This window comes from Ipomoea nil, unplaced genomic scaffold (assembly GCF_001879475.1).
Source record: "Ipomoea nil cultivar Tokyo-kokei standard unplaced genomic scaffold, Asagao_1.1 scaffold2805, whole genome shotgun sequence".
In the NCBI taxonomy this organism is placed as follows: Eukaryota; Viridiplantae; Streptophyta; class Magnoliopsida; order Solanales; family Convolvulaceae; genus Ipomoea; species Ipomoea nil.
In genome coordinates this window covers 3,457,909-3,473,232 of record NW_017619233.1, presented here as the reverse complement: position 1 = coordinate 3,473,232, position 15,324 = coordinate 3,457,909, and the positions used below count along the sequence as shown (strand labels likewise).

General features: G+C 37.0%; 2 protein-coding genes and 1 pseudogene across 3 annotated transcripts; 2 read left to right on the top strand and 1 right to left on the bottom strand.

The window, feature by feature from the left end:
- The first annotated feature begins 461 nt into the window (after positions 1 to 461).
- On the top strand, positions 462 to 5,078 carry LOC109158210 (lysine histidine transporter 1-like). Its single transcript, XM_019306095.1, has 6 exons — positions 462 to 601; positions 3,061 to 4,026; positions 4,099 to 4,204; positions 4,436 to 4,527; positions 4,613 to 4,681; positions 4,788 to 5,078. The coding sequence occupies exons 1-6, from the start codon at positions 551 to 553 to the stop codon at positions 4,884 to 4,886; spliced, it is 1,383 nt and encodes a 460-aa protein (XP_019161640.1). The 5' UTR covers positions 462 to 550; the 3' UTR covers positions 4,887 to 5,078.
- Positions 5,051 to 8,857, bottom strand: LOC109158209 (transcription factor GTE8-like). Of its 2 annotated transcripts, none has more exons than XM_019306093.1 (8): positions 7,302 to 8,857; positions 7,132 to 7,195; positions 6,893 to 7,033; positions 6,140 to 6,223; positions 5,949 to 6,064; positions 5,802 to 5,868; positions 5,594 to 5,724; positions 5,051 to 5,524 (listed from the first exon to the last, which is right to left on the bottom strand). In XM_019306093.1, the coding sequence occupies exons 1-8, from the start codon at positions 8,475 to 8,477 to the stop codon at positions 5,240 to 5,242; spliced, it is 2,064 nt and encodes a 687-aa protein (XP_019161638.1). In that variant the 5' UTR covers positions 8,478 to 8,857; the 3' UTR covers positions 5,051 to 5,239. The 2 variants fall into 2 exon arrangements, with proteins under 2 accessions (XP_019161638.1, XP_019161639.1); XM_019306094.1 differs by having other exon boundaries at positions 7,132 to 7,180.
- Positions 8,858 to 12,770: 3,913 nt separating this feature from the next.
- LOC109158086 lies at positions 12,771 to 14,140 on the top strand (annotated as a pseudogene).
- The last annotated feature ends 1,184 nt before the right edge of the window (positions 14,141 to 15,324 follow it).

Genomic DNA, 15,324 nt, shown 5'->3' with positions numbered 1-15,324 from the left:
AAAAGGTCATTTTGTATGTAATCAGCTATCAGCTAATTTATCAAACATTTTTCTACAATCCGTTAATGTTATCAACTAGTCAAACACAGGCCACTAATCCAATCAGCTAACAATTATTTATCAAACACCCCCTACAAGTATCAATTATCAATAAAATGAAAAATACAAGTTTAGCACACAATATTTATAATTTAAACACAAGGAACTTTGAAGTGTAATGATAATAATAATAATTAAGAGCTTGATTCGTAAATACGAATGGCAGTAGTATTTCCAAAAGTCAAAGTAAAATTAAAATCAGGAAATTAAATTAAACAGGCCGGCCGGCGGAAACCAAGTCCTTATTTAAAAGCTAATTGAGGACAGAGAGTATAGTTGAATTGTGGCATCACACTACACCTCGGAGCTTCTTCTCTGATCTCTTAGCTTGGATTCTTCAATTCATAATATAATACAGTTGCTGGAGTATATACATATATATATATTTATATATAGATAGAATTGAAGGTGCTAATATATTAGCATCAACTAACTCCTGGATCATAATAAGATGGGTACTCAAGCTCCGTCGTCTGATCTCCAAAACTACAACTCCAAGACTGTAAGCACTACTCTTCTCCATCTTCATACTCAACACACATCTATATATACATATATATTGGTTTTGTTAAATTAATTCCTCTAATAATTTAAACTTTTGTCATATATATCTGCTGGGTTGTGTGTTTTCCAGTGTCTTCAATTCACTTTCTTATTTGTATTATATATTTTGTTTTTTATTTTTATTTTTTTTTGAGAGAGAGAGAATTATTGTGAGGTAGCGATATATACACAGAGATAAACAACCTCCATCTACTGGAAGGGGACAGCATGGAAGTATGCTAATACGCTCTTCTCCTGCTACCTCATCCCAGTTTTCTTCTTTTTTTATTTTTATTTTTATTTTTATTTTTATTTATAGAAAATACATTTTAATTCCTCAATTGTTTCTTATTAGTCATTTAGCCCCTAACTTTTCAAAAAAGTTATAATAATTTTAGTCCTAAGTCCTAACAAATCATAACTATTAAACTTTATTAGGGTAATTAGTTTAATTTACTTAATACATAGATATTTTAATAATTTTATATGTTTCTTCATTAATTAAATCCTTCTTCAGTCTTGGTATTTCATCTAAAGAAAAAAAATAATAATAAGAGAATTTGATTAAAAAAAAAAATTTAAAAGGAAAATGTTCTAAATATGAAGAGGGAAAATTTAGGGAGAAAATTAGGTTTTCATTTCTTTACTTTGCGGATTAAATATGAAAATTGAAATGGTTATAAAAATAATAAATTAATAAAAATACACATTTACTAAGTGAAACATTAATATAATTTAATGGTTACCTACGTTGCTGAGAGTAAAATTGCAGCATTTTTGAAAGGTTATAGGATATATTACAATACAAAAAAAATGTTAAAAATTGAAACAATTAACATATAAAATAATTACGAGACCTAAATGTAACTTCTACTTAAAAATATATATATATATATATATATATATATATATATATATATATATATAACACTTTTGGTCCCTCAATTTTATAGAAATATTCCGTAATTAATTCAATCTTTCAATCATAGTTGCTACTGCATTTGGTCCTTGAGTTGTTAGTATAGTGAATGAATTAGTCCTCCAATGACAAAAATAGTAATTTTGACTATTAAATGTCTATAATAATAATAATAATAATAATAATAATAATAACAACTAGACCACATTACGTTGACGTTAAGGCATTCTAATTTATTTCACACTTAAATGTATGTTTTGAACTTATGTTGTTGACTTTAACTCAGAAAAGCAAGTCTATCGCTTCAATTATATTCATATTTCATAGCCTCCAAATTAAAGTCCAATCTCCATATAGATCAGATCAGATCAGATCTTTGAGAAAACTGAAGTGGCGTTGTAACCCTTCAAATTATTAAATTAATGAGGCACATACATGGATCCCGTGCGCTTTTTGCGTAGCGTTAATTTGGTTAAATGAGTTGAATCATAGTCTTTGTTCAGCGGAAGCCGTAAAGGGTCAAGTCCAACAATTGGTGGCTGAAAGATTATTAGGCGGAGGCCCTTGAAGGGTTAAGTGTAGCACCCTGTCTCTCTAAATTGTAGTGGCAGTATGTTAATTAGTAGCTTAGTATATAAGGAAATAAAATTATCCCTTAGCTATAGCTTTTGGTGTAATTATAAAGTTTTGTTACGATCAAGCAAAAGCTATAGTTAGTAGCGAATGTTCCATTTTTTTTTTTATTGTTCAAAGGTATCCCTCCAGCCGATAGCTAGAAGAAATCCTATGTCTCTACTGTCACTACACTAAGTGATAGGAACTCTATAGTTAGTAGCGAATGTTCTATTTTTTTTTTATTGTTCAAAGGTATCCCTCCAGCCGATAGCTAGAAGAAATCCTATGTCTCTATTGTCACTACACTAAGTGATAGAAACTGGCCAAATGTTCCACTTTACTTCTTTATAAACCGTTTGAGAGGCAAGGTGATGGACTTGCCCCTTCCGCCCACCACGTTTGATCCTAACAGTGTTGCTGGGCTGGGCTTATACATTAGAATCAGATGTAATTGAAAATATTTATTTAATTTTGTAAACATGAAAATATAATCTGAATAGTGGCAAATTATCGGTCCACACAGCTATGTGGACCACGGTCTAAAATATCACCGTAAATATTATGTGTTAGAATAATGTACATTATGTGTTAAAATAATGTACATTACATAATTAGAATAATGAAAAATCTGGGGTAACATAATGTACATTATGTTATAAAATAATGTACATTATGTTTTGAAATAATGTATATTATATTTTAGAGTAATGTACATTATAAGTTATCAAAATGTATGTTGCAGCTGAGCCTATGAAAAAATAAAATTAGACAAAACGACATCGTTTTTTGTCCACGCAGCTATGTGGACCACGGTCCACGCAATATGGACATCATTTTTGGGTTAATTATTTATAGAGTTAATAATGAGATGAGATGACTTGCAGGTTGATGAACGATCTGCAAAAGAAAAGGCCATTGATGACTGGCTTCCAATCACATCTTCAAGGAATGCAAAATGGTGGTACTCAGCTTTCCACAACGTGACCGCCATGGTTGGGGCGGGAGTTCTCAGCCTCCCTTACGCCATGTCAAATCTCGGATGGGGACCCGGCGTGGCGGTCATGGTCATCTCTTGGATCATCACTCTCTACACTCTCTGGCAAATGGTGGAAATGCACGAAATGGTGCCTGGGAAACGCTTCGACAGGTACCATGAGCTCGGCCAGTACGCATTCGGAGAAAAACTGGGCCTCTGGATCGTGGTGCCCCAACAATTAGTCGTGGAAGTTGGGGTGGACATAGTTTATATGGTCACTGGGGGGAAATCTCTCCACAAATTCCACGAATTAGTCTGCAAAAAGTATTACGACAATGAGGGTCATCCTCACTGCAAAAAGGACATAAAACTCACCTACTTCATTATGATCTTTGCCTCTGCCCATTTCGTGCTTTCCCACCTCCCCAACTTCAACTCCATCTCCGGGGTGTCTTTGGCCGCGGCGGTGATGTCACTCAGCTACTCCACCATCGCGTGGGGGGCGTCGGTGAAGAAAGGGGTCAAAGACGGGGTGGAGTATGGGTACAAGGCGCACTCCACGCCGGGGACGGTGTTCAACTTCTTTGCTTCTTTAGGGGATGTGGCGTTTGCCTATGCAGGCCATAATGTGGTGTTGGAGATTCAGGCTACTATTCCTTCCACCCCTGAGAAGCCTTCCAAAGGACCCATGTGGAGAGGGGTTGTTGTTGCTTATATTGTGGTTGCTTTGTGTTACTTTCCGGTTGCCTTTATTGGGTATTGGATGTTTGGGAATTCCGTGGATGATAACATCCTCATCACCTTGGAAAAACCTACCTGGCTCATTGCCATGGCCAACATGTTTGTAGTTGTTCATGTCATTGGAAGTTATCAGGTGAGTAATAAGTGTCATAAGTTAAGTTAAAGCATCAAATTATACACTTTCCTAACACCCTTTCATTTCTAGATTTATGCAATGCCGGTGTTTGACATGATCGAGACGGTACTTGTGAAGAAATTGATGTTCAAGCCTACCTGGTACCTGCGTTTTGCCTCTAGGAACATCTATGTGGGTAAGTAAAGCAACTTGTACTCAGCTCAAACGCTTACCACTGTGTCAAAAGTTCCCTTATACAGTCACACCACATTTTCAATAGGCATGGCAGCCCAAGAATTCGCCTAGCCAGTTGGTGTTGGACTTGGCCTTTCACGGGTCTCGGCCGAACAATATATATATTATCCAACGTGCCTAAACCATGCATATACTGAATTTGATTATATATATGATTGATGTATATATGCAGCATTCACAATGTTTGTTGCCATTACCTTCCCTTTCTTTGGAGGGCTTCTTGGATTCTTTGGAGGTTTCGCTTTTGCCCCAACCACATACTTCGTAAGCAACAAACACTTCAATTCTCTACCATAGAACAAATTATATATATATAGCTTACTTACTATGGTTTCAATCTTGCCCGCAGCTGCCATGCATTATGTGGCTTGCCATCTACAAACCCAAGAAATACAGTCTTTCTTGGATAGCTAACTGGGTATGAAATGAATGCTACTATACACACCTTAATTACATTCCCTTTAATTTGTGTTTTAAATCCTTCCATTCATCTCATCTCTTCATATCATATCATATCATTTCAGTTCTGCATCATACTTGGAGTTCTTTTGATGGTTATAGCACCCATTGGAGGGCTGAGACAAATCATAATACAAGCCAAGACCTACAAGTTCTACTCTTAAGTTCATGGCATGCATGGATTCAAACTTCCATAATCAAGAAAATTGTGATACAATGCAGGCAGTTCTTGGAGAAGATGATGGAATTGGGAATTTAGTGCTAGCTGGGCTTGTTTTACACTTATAGTACTTGTGAAGTTAACTAAAAAGTAAAGTTTTAGTGAAGATACAATAATATTTGTTTATCATTCAAGATCATCTGTCTACTCCAATACCAAATTAAATTGTTTGTTTTATCTCGAAAAAAATCAAATAAGTCCCTAAATTTTATCCGAGAATTACTATGATTCCTTCACAATTTACAATACTTTGATGGTTTCCAAGTTTATATTTTGTATAATACAATGGAAAAAATCCTATTCAGTTTCACCTTCCTCTAGAGAATCTTGGTCGTTTGGGAGCTTAGGTGGTGGCAGGGCCTCACATTCGTCCTCGTCGTCCACTTTCATGTATAACCCTAGCTGTTCCAGGGGATTATTACCACCTCCAAACTTAAAACTGCCTAAACCGCCATCTTGCAAGTGTTCTGGGCTGGTCTCATCTGCAGAGCTAAGCAAATGCTCAGGATGGCCGACTCCACTCAACATCTCCAGGTCTTCGAGGAACCGGGAATTCTCGTTTATCTCCACGGTCTTTTCCATCTGCAGATTCAGAGTTCGTTTGAAGATCCGATGATGCAAGATATATTTACTCGAGTGTAAAAAACTGACCTTGAGCAGTGCTTGCCTTGCAGCTTCTCTCTCGAGTTCTCTCTTTCTCTTGGCCTCGGCTGCAGCCTCTTCTTCTGCTCGTTTTCGAACTTCTTCTGCAGCTTTGGCTTCTGCTTGCAACCGAGCTTTCTCTGCTCACAGGCCAATATAGGTCAGTTATATATACTTTAAAGTAAATTACGGCGGTTAATTAGGACAAAGGTCTCACCTTTTTTCTTTTGCATCTCGAGTTCCTCCCTTTCACGCTTCAGTTTTTCTGGATCTCCCTTTTCACCCTGCCAGACAATAGAGTCGAGATCTCCTATGATCAGTCAGGTCAGCCAAGCTACCAAAAAAAGTGCGGTGAAATACCTACCTGCACAAGCGTCTTCTCACGAGCTTTCAGAATTGTATCAGCAAATCGATTCTTCAGTACAGCAGCCCTATAGAGCCTTTCGGGGGAGACCGGCCTCCCATCCTGGGTGCTCTCCCCTAAAACGTTAAATGATGATGATAAGACTTGACTTATAACGGCCTATAAACCAATCCCTCATTTGTATTCCTTACCATCATCTTGGCCCTCTGAATCACTAGAGTTTGCCTTCTGCTGTGAACCTTGTTCATGGACGTGGTCCGACCCACTATCAGATTCTGTAGGAAAGCGCAACTATGAAAATTAATCAAGAAACTCAGAAAAATTCGTAATAGGAAATAGGTAACCAGAACCCATTTGCTACATTTTAGACCTAACAATTGCCGTAATAAAGGGGACCAAAATAGCCACCTCGATGCATAATTTAGGGAGTAATTTGACCATTCATATATACCTATTATAAGAGCCAGAAGTATAATTAACCGTCCAAAAAATATTTATGCATTCATGATATATCAACGTCACATTTGTCTATGTAAATGCATTTTCACAATTCTCATTACAAAAAGGTGCTCTTTTGGTCTTTCCACACTAGTAGCAATCCTCACTGTAAGTGCAAATCCAACAATCATATCTCAGAAATGTTCTCTTTTTCTTTTTTATTTTATTTTTTAAAGATTTCATTTTTCATTTCCAAATTCTAGTACCAAGAATCCCAAAATTTCTTATTGATTTTACAACATAATTAGTAAACTTTATTTCAAGTCACAAGATAGTTACCCATTTTTTTTTAACTTGAAGGGGGGCAATTGTGCAAAAACATAAAACTTGTAAATATATAATGACTTCTATGGGGTATAAAAAGAAGATTTTCATAAGTGGATGAGGCGAATTCCTCATCCACAATGCATGCAAAAATAACTGTCTGAATTGCTCAAATGATCAACCTGAATTGCTAGATGGGTCGTCAGCATTAACACAATCATTAGTTTCCTCACCAACATTCCGTTCAATCTTAACCGGAGGATAACTCGAGACTGGAGGCTCATTTCCACCAATATCAATCTCCTCATCTTCGAGTTCATTACCTGTAATTTAAATTAGTGATATATAAGGAGGTAACACGCTAATATTGTCTTTAAGAAAGCATGGGGAATTCAAGAAGAAAAATTTAAATACTAATAACCTTTGTCTACTTGCATTGACGAATTGCTAAATCCAGAATCATTTTGCAGCTGAAATAAAGATGCCAAGAAAACGAAAAAGCCAAGGTCATTCTTAAAAGCATATAACCTCAAACCATGGTGGAAAATTCAATTTAATAGGGGAAGATCTTTGCATTGTACACTGGAATACCTCTATCTCACAAGGCTCCGCTTTTGCATATTCGCTTTGTTTGTTCTGCAAAAAGTCATCTAGAAGCTTTCGCAATTTGAACATTGTATCATCACTGAGAACATCAAAATCAATCTCGATCTCATCTTCCCCAACCTCTGCTCCATTTGAAGACTGTCCCTTGAGAAACTCAATTATGTGATCAGGAAGATCTCCCTGTAATGCTTCCAAGTCGGTGTTTAATTTCTGTTTCTCCTCAGCCGTCATGCTCTGCTTCAGAGGCTCTGGCGATGCAGTATGATGTACAGGAGAAAGTTTCCTCTTTTTCGAAGAAGATACAGTCTTGGTCATTTCAAATTCTTCATGCAGGGCTGGATTTTCTTCTGCGGGTTTAGCTGAATTTACATGAACCATTTTCTGAATAGGTTTCCATCGAACTTCAAAGAATTTACTCAGGGTATCAGCCAAAGTATGGACTATATTCCCAGGCGGATTGTAGGTCATGGCATTCGAGAAAGTCAGTCTCACATCAGCAGCAAAATCCAGTGGACTCGAGTACTGACCCGAAGTAAGGTTCTTCTTTACTGTCCCAAGATCCATAGGTTGTTTAATAATGGTAAAATAATCTGGGATATTTAGCTTCACTATATCAACAGGTTGATTAAACCACTCACAACCCTTTTGTGTCATCAACTTTCTCAACAAGCCCTCACATTTCTTGAATATCATCGAGTTCGTATTTGACTGCTCGGGATCCCTTTTCAGAGACTCAAACCTTCCCGATGTACCCCGATTCCACCCCCGTGGCTTCTGGCCAAGAGAGCTCGAGTTTTCCAGGAATTGCGAAAAGTTCTGCACAGGTGGCCCTTTCTGTGTGCTAAGAATTTCATTAGACGGGACTGCAACAGGTTTTGCCTCTAGCGACTCGAGTTTCTTCAGGAGAATTTGGATATCTCCAAGTTCGGATTTCAACTGCAGTACTAAGTTCTTTCTCTCAGACAAAGATAGTTTCGATAATCGTATAACATTTGTGGGCACAGAAAAACCATGCTGGGTGGAAGAATTCAAAGTTTTCCATTTTTTCCTAGAAGCCATAGAACCCTCAGAAACAGTAACACCAGTGTCAATTCTTCCAGAAACTTTCGATCTACAAACACTTGAATAGTCCCCTGGAATTCTATGCTTCTTCAACACCATCTCCTTCGCATGAACTTGAATCTGTTCTTTATATCTTTCCCTAAATTAAAAAGACGAAATCTTTAAGAACTGCCAGTGTACAAATTAGACCTGAAATCAATATAAAGGCGCAGCCAATCAAACACAAGTGTATGGTTCCTCATTCTTTATCCACTCTAAGTCTAACACACTATAAAATCATCAACTTCTTACTCACTTCAAGAACCAAAATTGAGTGCAAAGAACGCGAAAAAAGAAAACCCAGACAAGACTTACGACCGAGGGTTATCCCCTTATCCTATCCAGAGATAACCCTAATTGGTTGAACACCATCAAAACCCCAAGCCTCAAATAGTATTTGTGAACAGAGAGAGAGAGAGAGAGAGAGAGAGAAAGAGAGAGAGATGAGACAAACCTAGTAAGAGCAATCGCAAGTAAAGGCGGCTGAATAAGGGGTAATGTCGTAAAGAAAGCTAATAGCGTTCAGCTGTTCAGAGCGCGTCTATTTATAGAACATAGTCCGTAGAAGGATCTACGCAACTGCTGACCACTTCCCCGTAAATGTCAAATATACCCCTCCAATTTTTATAAAAATACAATTTTTTCCTTTTTAGTGAAACGAACAAAATATCATTAATTGGTAATTAGTGTTTTATCTGCACAATTAAAAAATGTTACAGTATACAATATAATAATATAGTACTATCAATATATTTAGTCAGGTTTGTAATTTCATAATATACAAAATTAAAATTAAAATTTTGTATAATTAATATAGTATTTAATGATATACATACTTAGATAAATTTACAGACAAAATTTACATAATTAAATTAATTTTTTTAATTATATTTCATATATATTACACTTCCAACAATGTGAATAATACTTAAGGAAGTTATTCCCTTAGGGTTGGGGTTCAGTCTTTGGAAGAATACTTAAGGAAGTTATATTTAGAAACCAAATAATGTAAATTTTAAAGTTTGTAGGAGTAAATGTAGGTCCTAATTGGATGTATATGATTGTTTTTTTTTGGTGCATTTGCCACCTTCAGCTGAAGGCGTTATCTGATCCTTGGAACCGACCTGCTGCGAGCGTCGGCGTCCATAAGAGCGTTGAGATTCGAGGGGGATGAGTTCCAAACACGAGTTCCCCAGTCTATATTTTGCCCAAAATTTGCAAGCCAATCTGCACATTGGTTCCCCGTAGTTTTTATATGATTGTATAATGGATTGTATGAGCACGTAATTTTTATTAATATGTATTTATAAAAGTTTTATAATATAATTTCTCTAATTATAATTTATATAACTAAATTTATAATTAAGATAATTACATTTAAAAATAAAAAAATTAGTATTTTAATTTTGTATCATTAATTAGGGAATACATATTTAGAGGGGGTATTCGATCGTGATTTTCATAAATTTTTAAAGATTTTTATGAACTTTAAAATTTAGAGATATTCAATTCAAACTTGTAAAGAATCTTAAAAAGTCAGACAGTATTCGATTACAATTTTTAAAGAGTCTTTAACCTTTAAGTGGTATCCAATTAAGACTTTTAAAATTCCATTGTTATTCAAAAAGTTATGAAATTTTTTACTCTTTTATATTATGAATTTGGCAAAAATTTGTGTAAAATTGTCTAACATATTCTTATCTGTGAGACGGGTCGGGTCAAGAACAAATGTAATACTAATAAAGAATAAAATGTTTATTGATTATTTGGAAAATGTAATACTTTTGAAGAAAAATATAATACTTTTACATTTTGAATTAAAAGTATTACATTTTTTCTTATCAGCACATTTGGTTCACGAAATGAATTTTGAGATAATAGAAATGTTACTCCATAAGGAATGGAATAGGCAAGGAATAGAATATGAATTGTATTCTATTGTTTGGTTCGCGGAAGAATAGACTTTAAGAATTATATTACAGTATTTGGTTGGTTTAAGGAATAGAAATGATATATGTTTTAAAAGACATAAATACCCTTACAAAAATATGTGGTGGCGGTGGTGGTGGCGGCGGCGGCGATGGTGGCGGTGGTGGTGGTGGCGGCGGCGATGGTGGCGGTGGTGGTGGCGATGGCGATGGCGGCGATGGCGATGGCAATGGTGGTGGTGGTGGCGACGGCAATGGTTATATATATATATCATTCCCGGAAATGCTATTCCCAGCCATGAAAAGATAAACCAAATAATGGAATAGGTCTATTCCCGGGAATGGTATTCCATTCCCGACCTATTCCATGCACCAAACACGCTCTATATAAGTAACAAACATACACTTGCCAACATTACTTATAAGGGAAAATGTAAAAACTTTTGATGAAATTAGTATACTTAATTTTTATATGTGATGGTAAATATGTTATCGGAGAATCTAATTGATAAGTAACAAGTTGTGTGTATATTGCCAAAGTGTTTTCTGTACAAAAATCAGAGTGTGTCCCCTGAATGTAGAGAGTATCCTATTTATGCTAATACTCCAACGTTCTTCTATCTCAGTAACGGTCCCTCAGTAATGAGGAGCCAAGCCAAGTCAAGTCAAGTCCACATTTATTCACCATATTAATGAAGGTCGAGTGTTCATTATCCCTTGTCTTGAGTCCGTGACCGTTGGCATTATAACTCCGTAGTAAATGATTATGACCGTTGGGCTTCTTGAGGTGGTTCCGAGTTAGGTGCTTGTTGGCCTCACTAGTGGTCCCGGGTCGGGTCCCATTACTCTGTCACCAGCCCCCTACTCCCGAGTTAGCGAATGTGTTTGAACTGGCTTGGGAGTAAAACTGTATCAAAGATTCCTAAGTAACTTAGGAATTTAATCGTTCCGGAAATCTAGAATATATATTTTTATTTTCCAAATATTTTCCTTCCTTTTTTGTTTATGCATCCCCTTAATATAAAACTTCAACATACACACAATAATTCTTGTGACGATGAGGAATACACGTTCTTGATGACAACCATTCTCCCCGAAGTTTTGACTCTTACCCCCGAGTCTCCTTGTCCCTAATGGCCAACAAGCGATTACTGAAACACAAAGAGACAAAGCCCCCACACTGGGGTTTGAACCTGAAACCTCTCACTTGAGGGGTCGCAGCTATGTCGCTCGATCACAAGGCCTTTGGCAACTAGAAATGTTAGATTTATAATTTTTTAAAAATATTTTTGTCATATCAAATTACATAAAACAACTATATATTATTTTATACGGAGTAAAAAAAATATTTGTGTGAGTTTATTTAGTTATAATTTTTTTTTTTTAAAAAAAAAAACTTATCAAATAAAAATAATAGGTAAGTGGATTGTTAATACAAAACTTTTGGTCAGACCCTCCTTTGATTTGAGAAAGTAAAACTCAAAGTTTGCGAGTGCAACATATAGGGGTGCAAACGAGTTGAACCGCTCGCAAGCTGTTTAATTAAAACTTAATTTGAGTTTGGTCAAATTTAATTTGAATTTGAGAAGCTTGAACCGGCTTGATGGTTAGTGTGCATTTGTATGGGCTATTATGTTTTGTGTGTATTCTATTGTTGCGGAGTTTCGGTAGAGTTATGGTGCACTTTACAGTGGTTAGGTCTTCAGTGGAATTATTGTGGAGTGGTTGGTGTATAGTGTGCATGTGTTTGGCCCCCGTTGTGTGCATTTTAAAGGGGTGGGTATGGTGGAGGGGGGGGGGGGGGGGGGGAGAGGGTCCGCGATGTCGGGAGAAAGGTGGATGGGGTTTGAGGCTTGGGGGAAGATGGATTGTGTGCACATGTGTGTATTGTTGTATGCATTTTAGGTACATGTTGTGTTGGTAGGAAGATGCGAACATGGTTTGATCTGGAAGAAGATGGATAATGTGTAATTGTTTGTAATGTTGTGTGCATTTTAGGTTGTTGTCTATTATATTGGCATGTTTGCATGGTGGTTTGTTCAATTGCGATGGCTAAGGGAAGGCAGACGGGGTTTGGGGTTGCGGGAAGATAGATAGTGTGTATTTATTTGTACTGTTATGTGCATTTTAGGAACATGTTTTATTGGTATGTCATTTGTTGGGTGCATACGTTTGCGTTATTTTATTTATATTATTATTTGAGTAAAAGACATTTTTGGTCCTAAACTTATAGAGACACGGACAATGTTAGTCCTCTTTTAAAAAATCAGACAATTTGTGGACACTCTTATTGTGACGAGGACAATTTTGGTCCTCCGTCACTCTTTCCGTTAGTTGCTCCATTTGAGAAGGGTATTTGTGTCTTTTCATCATACCTCCTTCTTAGTGAACTTTAATTAGGTGACTTTGTGGCCTAGCCGCGTGAAACATCCTTCTCGAATATGTGATTGGCGGAGCAGTAGTGGCTCGGTCCTGGATATCTTACTTAGCCACTCTCTGCAACCAGCATCCCGATTCTTTTCTAATCAAAGCTTACAGTTTAGCAGAAGGCTATAACAAGCTCGACCCCATTGCCGTTGGAGTTTGCGTAATCATCTATTTCATTGCAATTCTCAGCACAAAGAGCTCTTCCCGCCTCAACTACGTTGCCAGTATCGTCCACATAATCGTGACTTTGTTCATCATAGTATGTGGCATCATCAAAGACGATGCCAGCAACTATACACCCATTGCGCCGTTTGGTCCCGGGGGGTTTTCAAGGCGGCGGTTGTGCTGTTTTTTGCTTATGTGGGTTTCGATGCGGTTTCAACGATGGCGGAGGAAACGAAGAACCCAGCTAAAGATATTTCGATCGGGTTGGTGGAGTCGATGGTGATTACAACCACTATTTACTGCTTGATGGCGATCACCCTATACGTGTTTGATGCAGAAATATGACAACATTGATGAAAACGCTCCGTTCTCGATGGCTTTCAGGAGTGTTGGGTGGTCGTGGGCCCAGTACTTGGTTACTTTTGGATCTTTGAAAGGGATGACCTCCGTGTTACTGGTGAGCGCGATATCTAACCCACATTGCGCGAACCCACATGATTCCGCCCTGGTTCTCCCACGTGAATGCCGCAATGAATGCCAAGACTGGGACAACGCCACCGCTACAATGATGGCATCCACTGCGGTGATTGCCTTGTTCACGAAACTGGACATTTTGGCCAACCTGCTCTCCATCGCCACGCTCTTCATCTTCATGCTCGTTGCGCTTGCTCTCTTCGTGCGCCACTACTACGTCGCTGGGGTCACTACGCCCCATGATCGCTACAAGCTCATCCTTTTCATCTTCCTCATTCTCGCGTCTTCGGTGACCATGGCTGCTTACTGGGGTGTGAGCCACGACGGGTGGATTGCCTACTACATAACAGTTCCGGTATGGTTCCTGGCAACTCCGGGGCTTTATTTCTTGGTTCCTCATGCTTGCGATCCTAAGCTGTGGGGGTGCCTCTGGTGCCATGGCTGCAAGGAGGAGGTATGATGAAAAGACCCAAATACCCCTACTCAAATGGTGCAACTAACGAAAAGAATGACGGAGGACCAAAATTGTCCTTGTTACAATAAGAGTGTCCACAAATTGTCTAATTTTTTTAAAGAGGACTAAAATTGGCCGTGCCATTATAAGTCTAGGACCAAAAATGTCTTTTACTCTTATTATTTTTAGGAAAAAAAAAAAGGTAAATGTGACAAAAATATCCTATTGTGAAAAAATGAACATTAACATATTTCAATATTCTAGGCATTTTTTAAGTGACTACGACAACGCAACATGTAAATGCACATAAATGAAACAACCGAAAAATAACGAAACACATGTTAAAAATGTGATATAGTGTATGAATAAATGCTCGTCATCCCACGTAGAATGCACAAAAACGATCACGTGAGTGCACAACGCAAGTGTACACCAGAATAATAGTGTGCATTATTTGTCAAAACATACCAAAAGTGCATATAAAAAAGATTGACCTATACCAGCATAATAAATGGAATGGGGAAATCTCATATTTTTCCCCTAGATGAACTTACCATACACACAAAAGACTAATTTACTCCTAAATGTTAATCTTTTCATTTTTTTGAATGCTAATTACATGAGATTAATGATGGTTATTGATCTTTTAATTTATTTTATACGAGTTAGATATGTTCTCATGTGGGAGAGTGTGCTCATATGAGCATGACCGTATATATTTATGTTGGAAATGTAATACTAATCAAAAGTAAATTGTTTGTTACTTATTAGTGAAATTGTAATACTTTTGAGAAGCTTTCAAAAAAAAAGTAATACTTTTGAGAAAAATATAATATAATACTTTTAGGGTCCATTTATAAATCTGAAAAATATTTTCTATAAAATAACTTCTAGAAAATACTTCATTTTCCAAAAAATTTTTAATTTTATAGTGTTTGGCGGAAGGTCATAAACTATCTTTTTCTGTTTGACTGAAAGTTAACTAATTACATTTTTCCTGTTTAGTTCATCATTTTCCTACAAATGAACATATTATAAATTATATAATAATAATAATAATAATAATAATAATAATAATAACTATTATTATTATTATTATTATTATTATTATTATTATTATTATTATTATTATTATTATTATTATTATTATAAGTGGTGTGGTGGTGATGGGGGAGGGGGGGGGGGGGTGTGGGGTAATAGTGGTGGTGTGTTGGTAGTGGTGGTAGCTTAGTGATGGTTGAGGTGATACAGTGGTGGTAGTGGCAATGGTGGTGTTGTTATGGTGGTGGTGGCATTGGTAGAGGTGACTGTGGTGATAGTGGTGATGGTGATGGCCTGGTGGCGGTGGCGATAGTGGAGGTTGTTATTGTGGTGGTGATGTGGTGGTAGTGGCGTTGGTGGAGTGGTGATGATGGGGTGGTGGAGGTGGTGTGGTGTGGTACGTGGTGGCGGCGGAAGT

Excerpts from the sequence above, each read along its gene's own strand:
- LOC109158210 (XM_019306095.1), top strand. The coding sequence starts at position 551 with ATGGGTACTCAAGCTCCGTCGTCTGATCTCCAAAACTACAACTCCAAG. Across the intron at positions 602-3,060 it reads AAAACTACAACTCCAAGACT|GTTGATGAACGATCTGCAAA; the intron begins GTAAGCACTACT and ends GATGACTTGCAG. Across the intron at positions 4,682-4,787 it reads TTTCTTGGATAGCTAACTGG|TTCTGCATCATACTTGGAGT; the intron begins GTATGAAATGAA and ends ATATCATTTCAG.
- LOC109158209 (XM_019306093.1), bottom strand. The coding sequence starts at position 8,477 with ATGGTGTTGAAGAAGCATAGAATTCCAGGGGACTATTCAAGTGTTTGT. Across the intron at positions 7,196-7,301 it reads CGGAGCCTTGTGAGATAGAG|GCATCTTTATTTCAGCTGCA; the intron begins GTATTCCAGTGT and ends TTCGTTTTCTTG. Across the intron at positions 7,034-7,131 it reads GTCAATGCAAGTAGACAAAG|GTAATGAACTCGAAGATGAG; the intron begins GTTATTAGTATT and ends TTTAAATTACAG.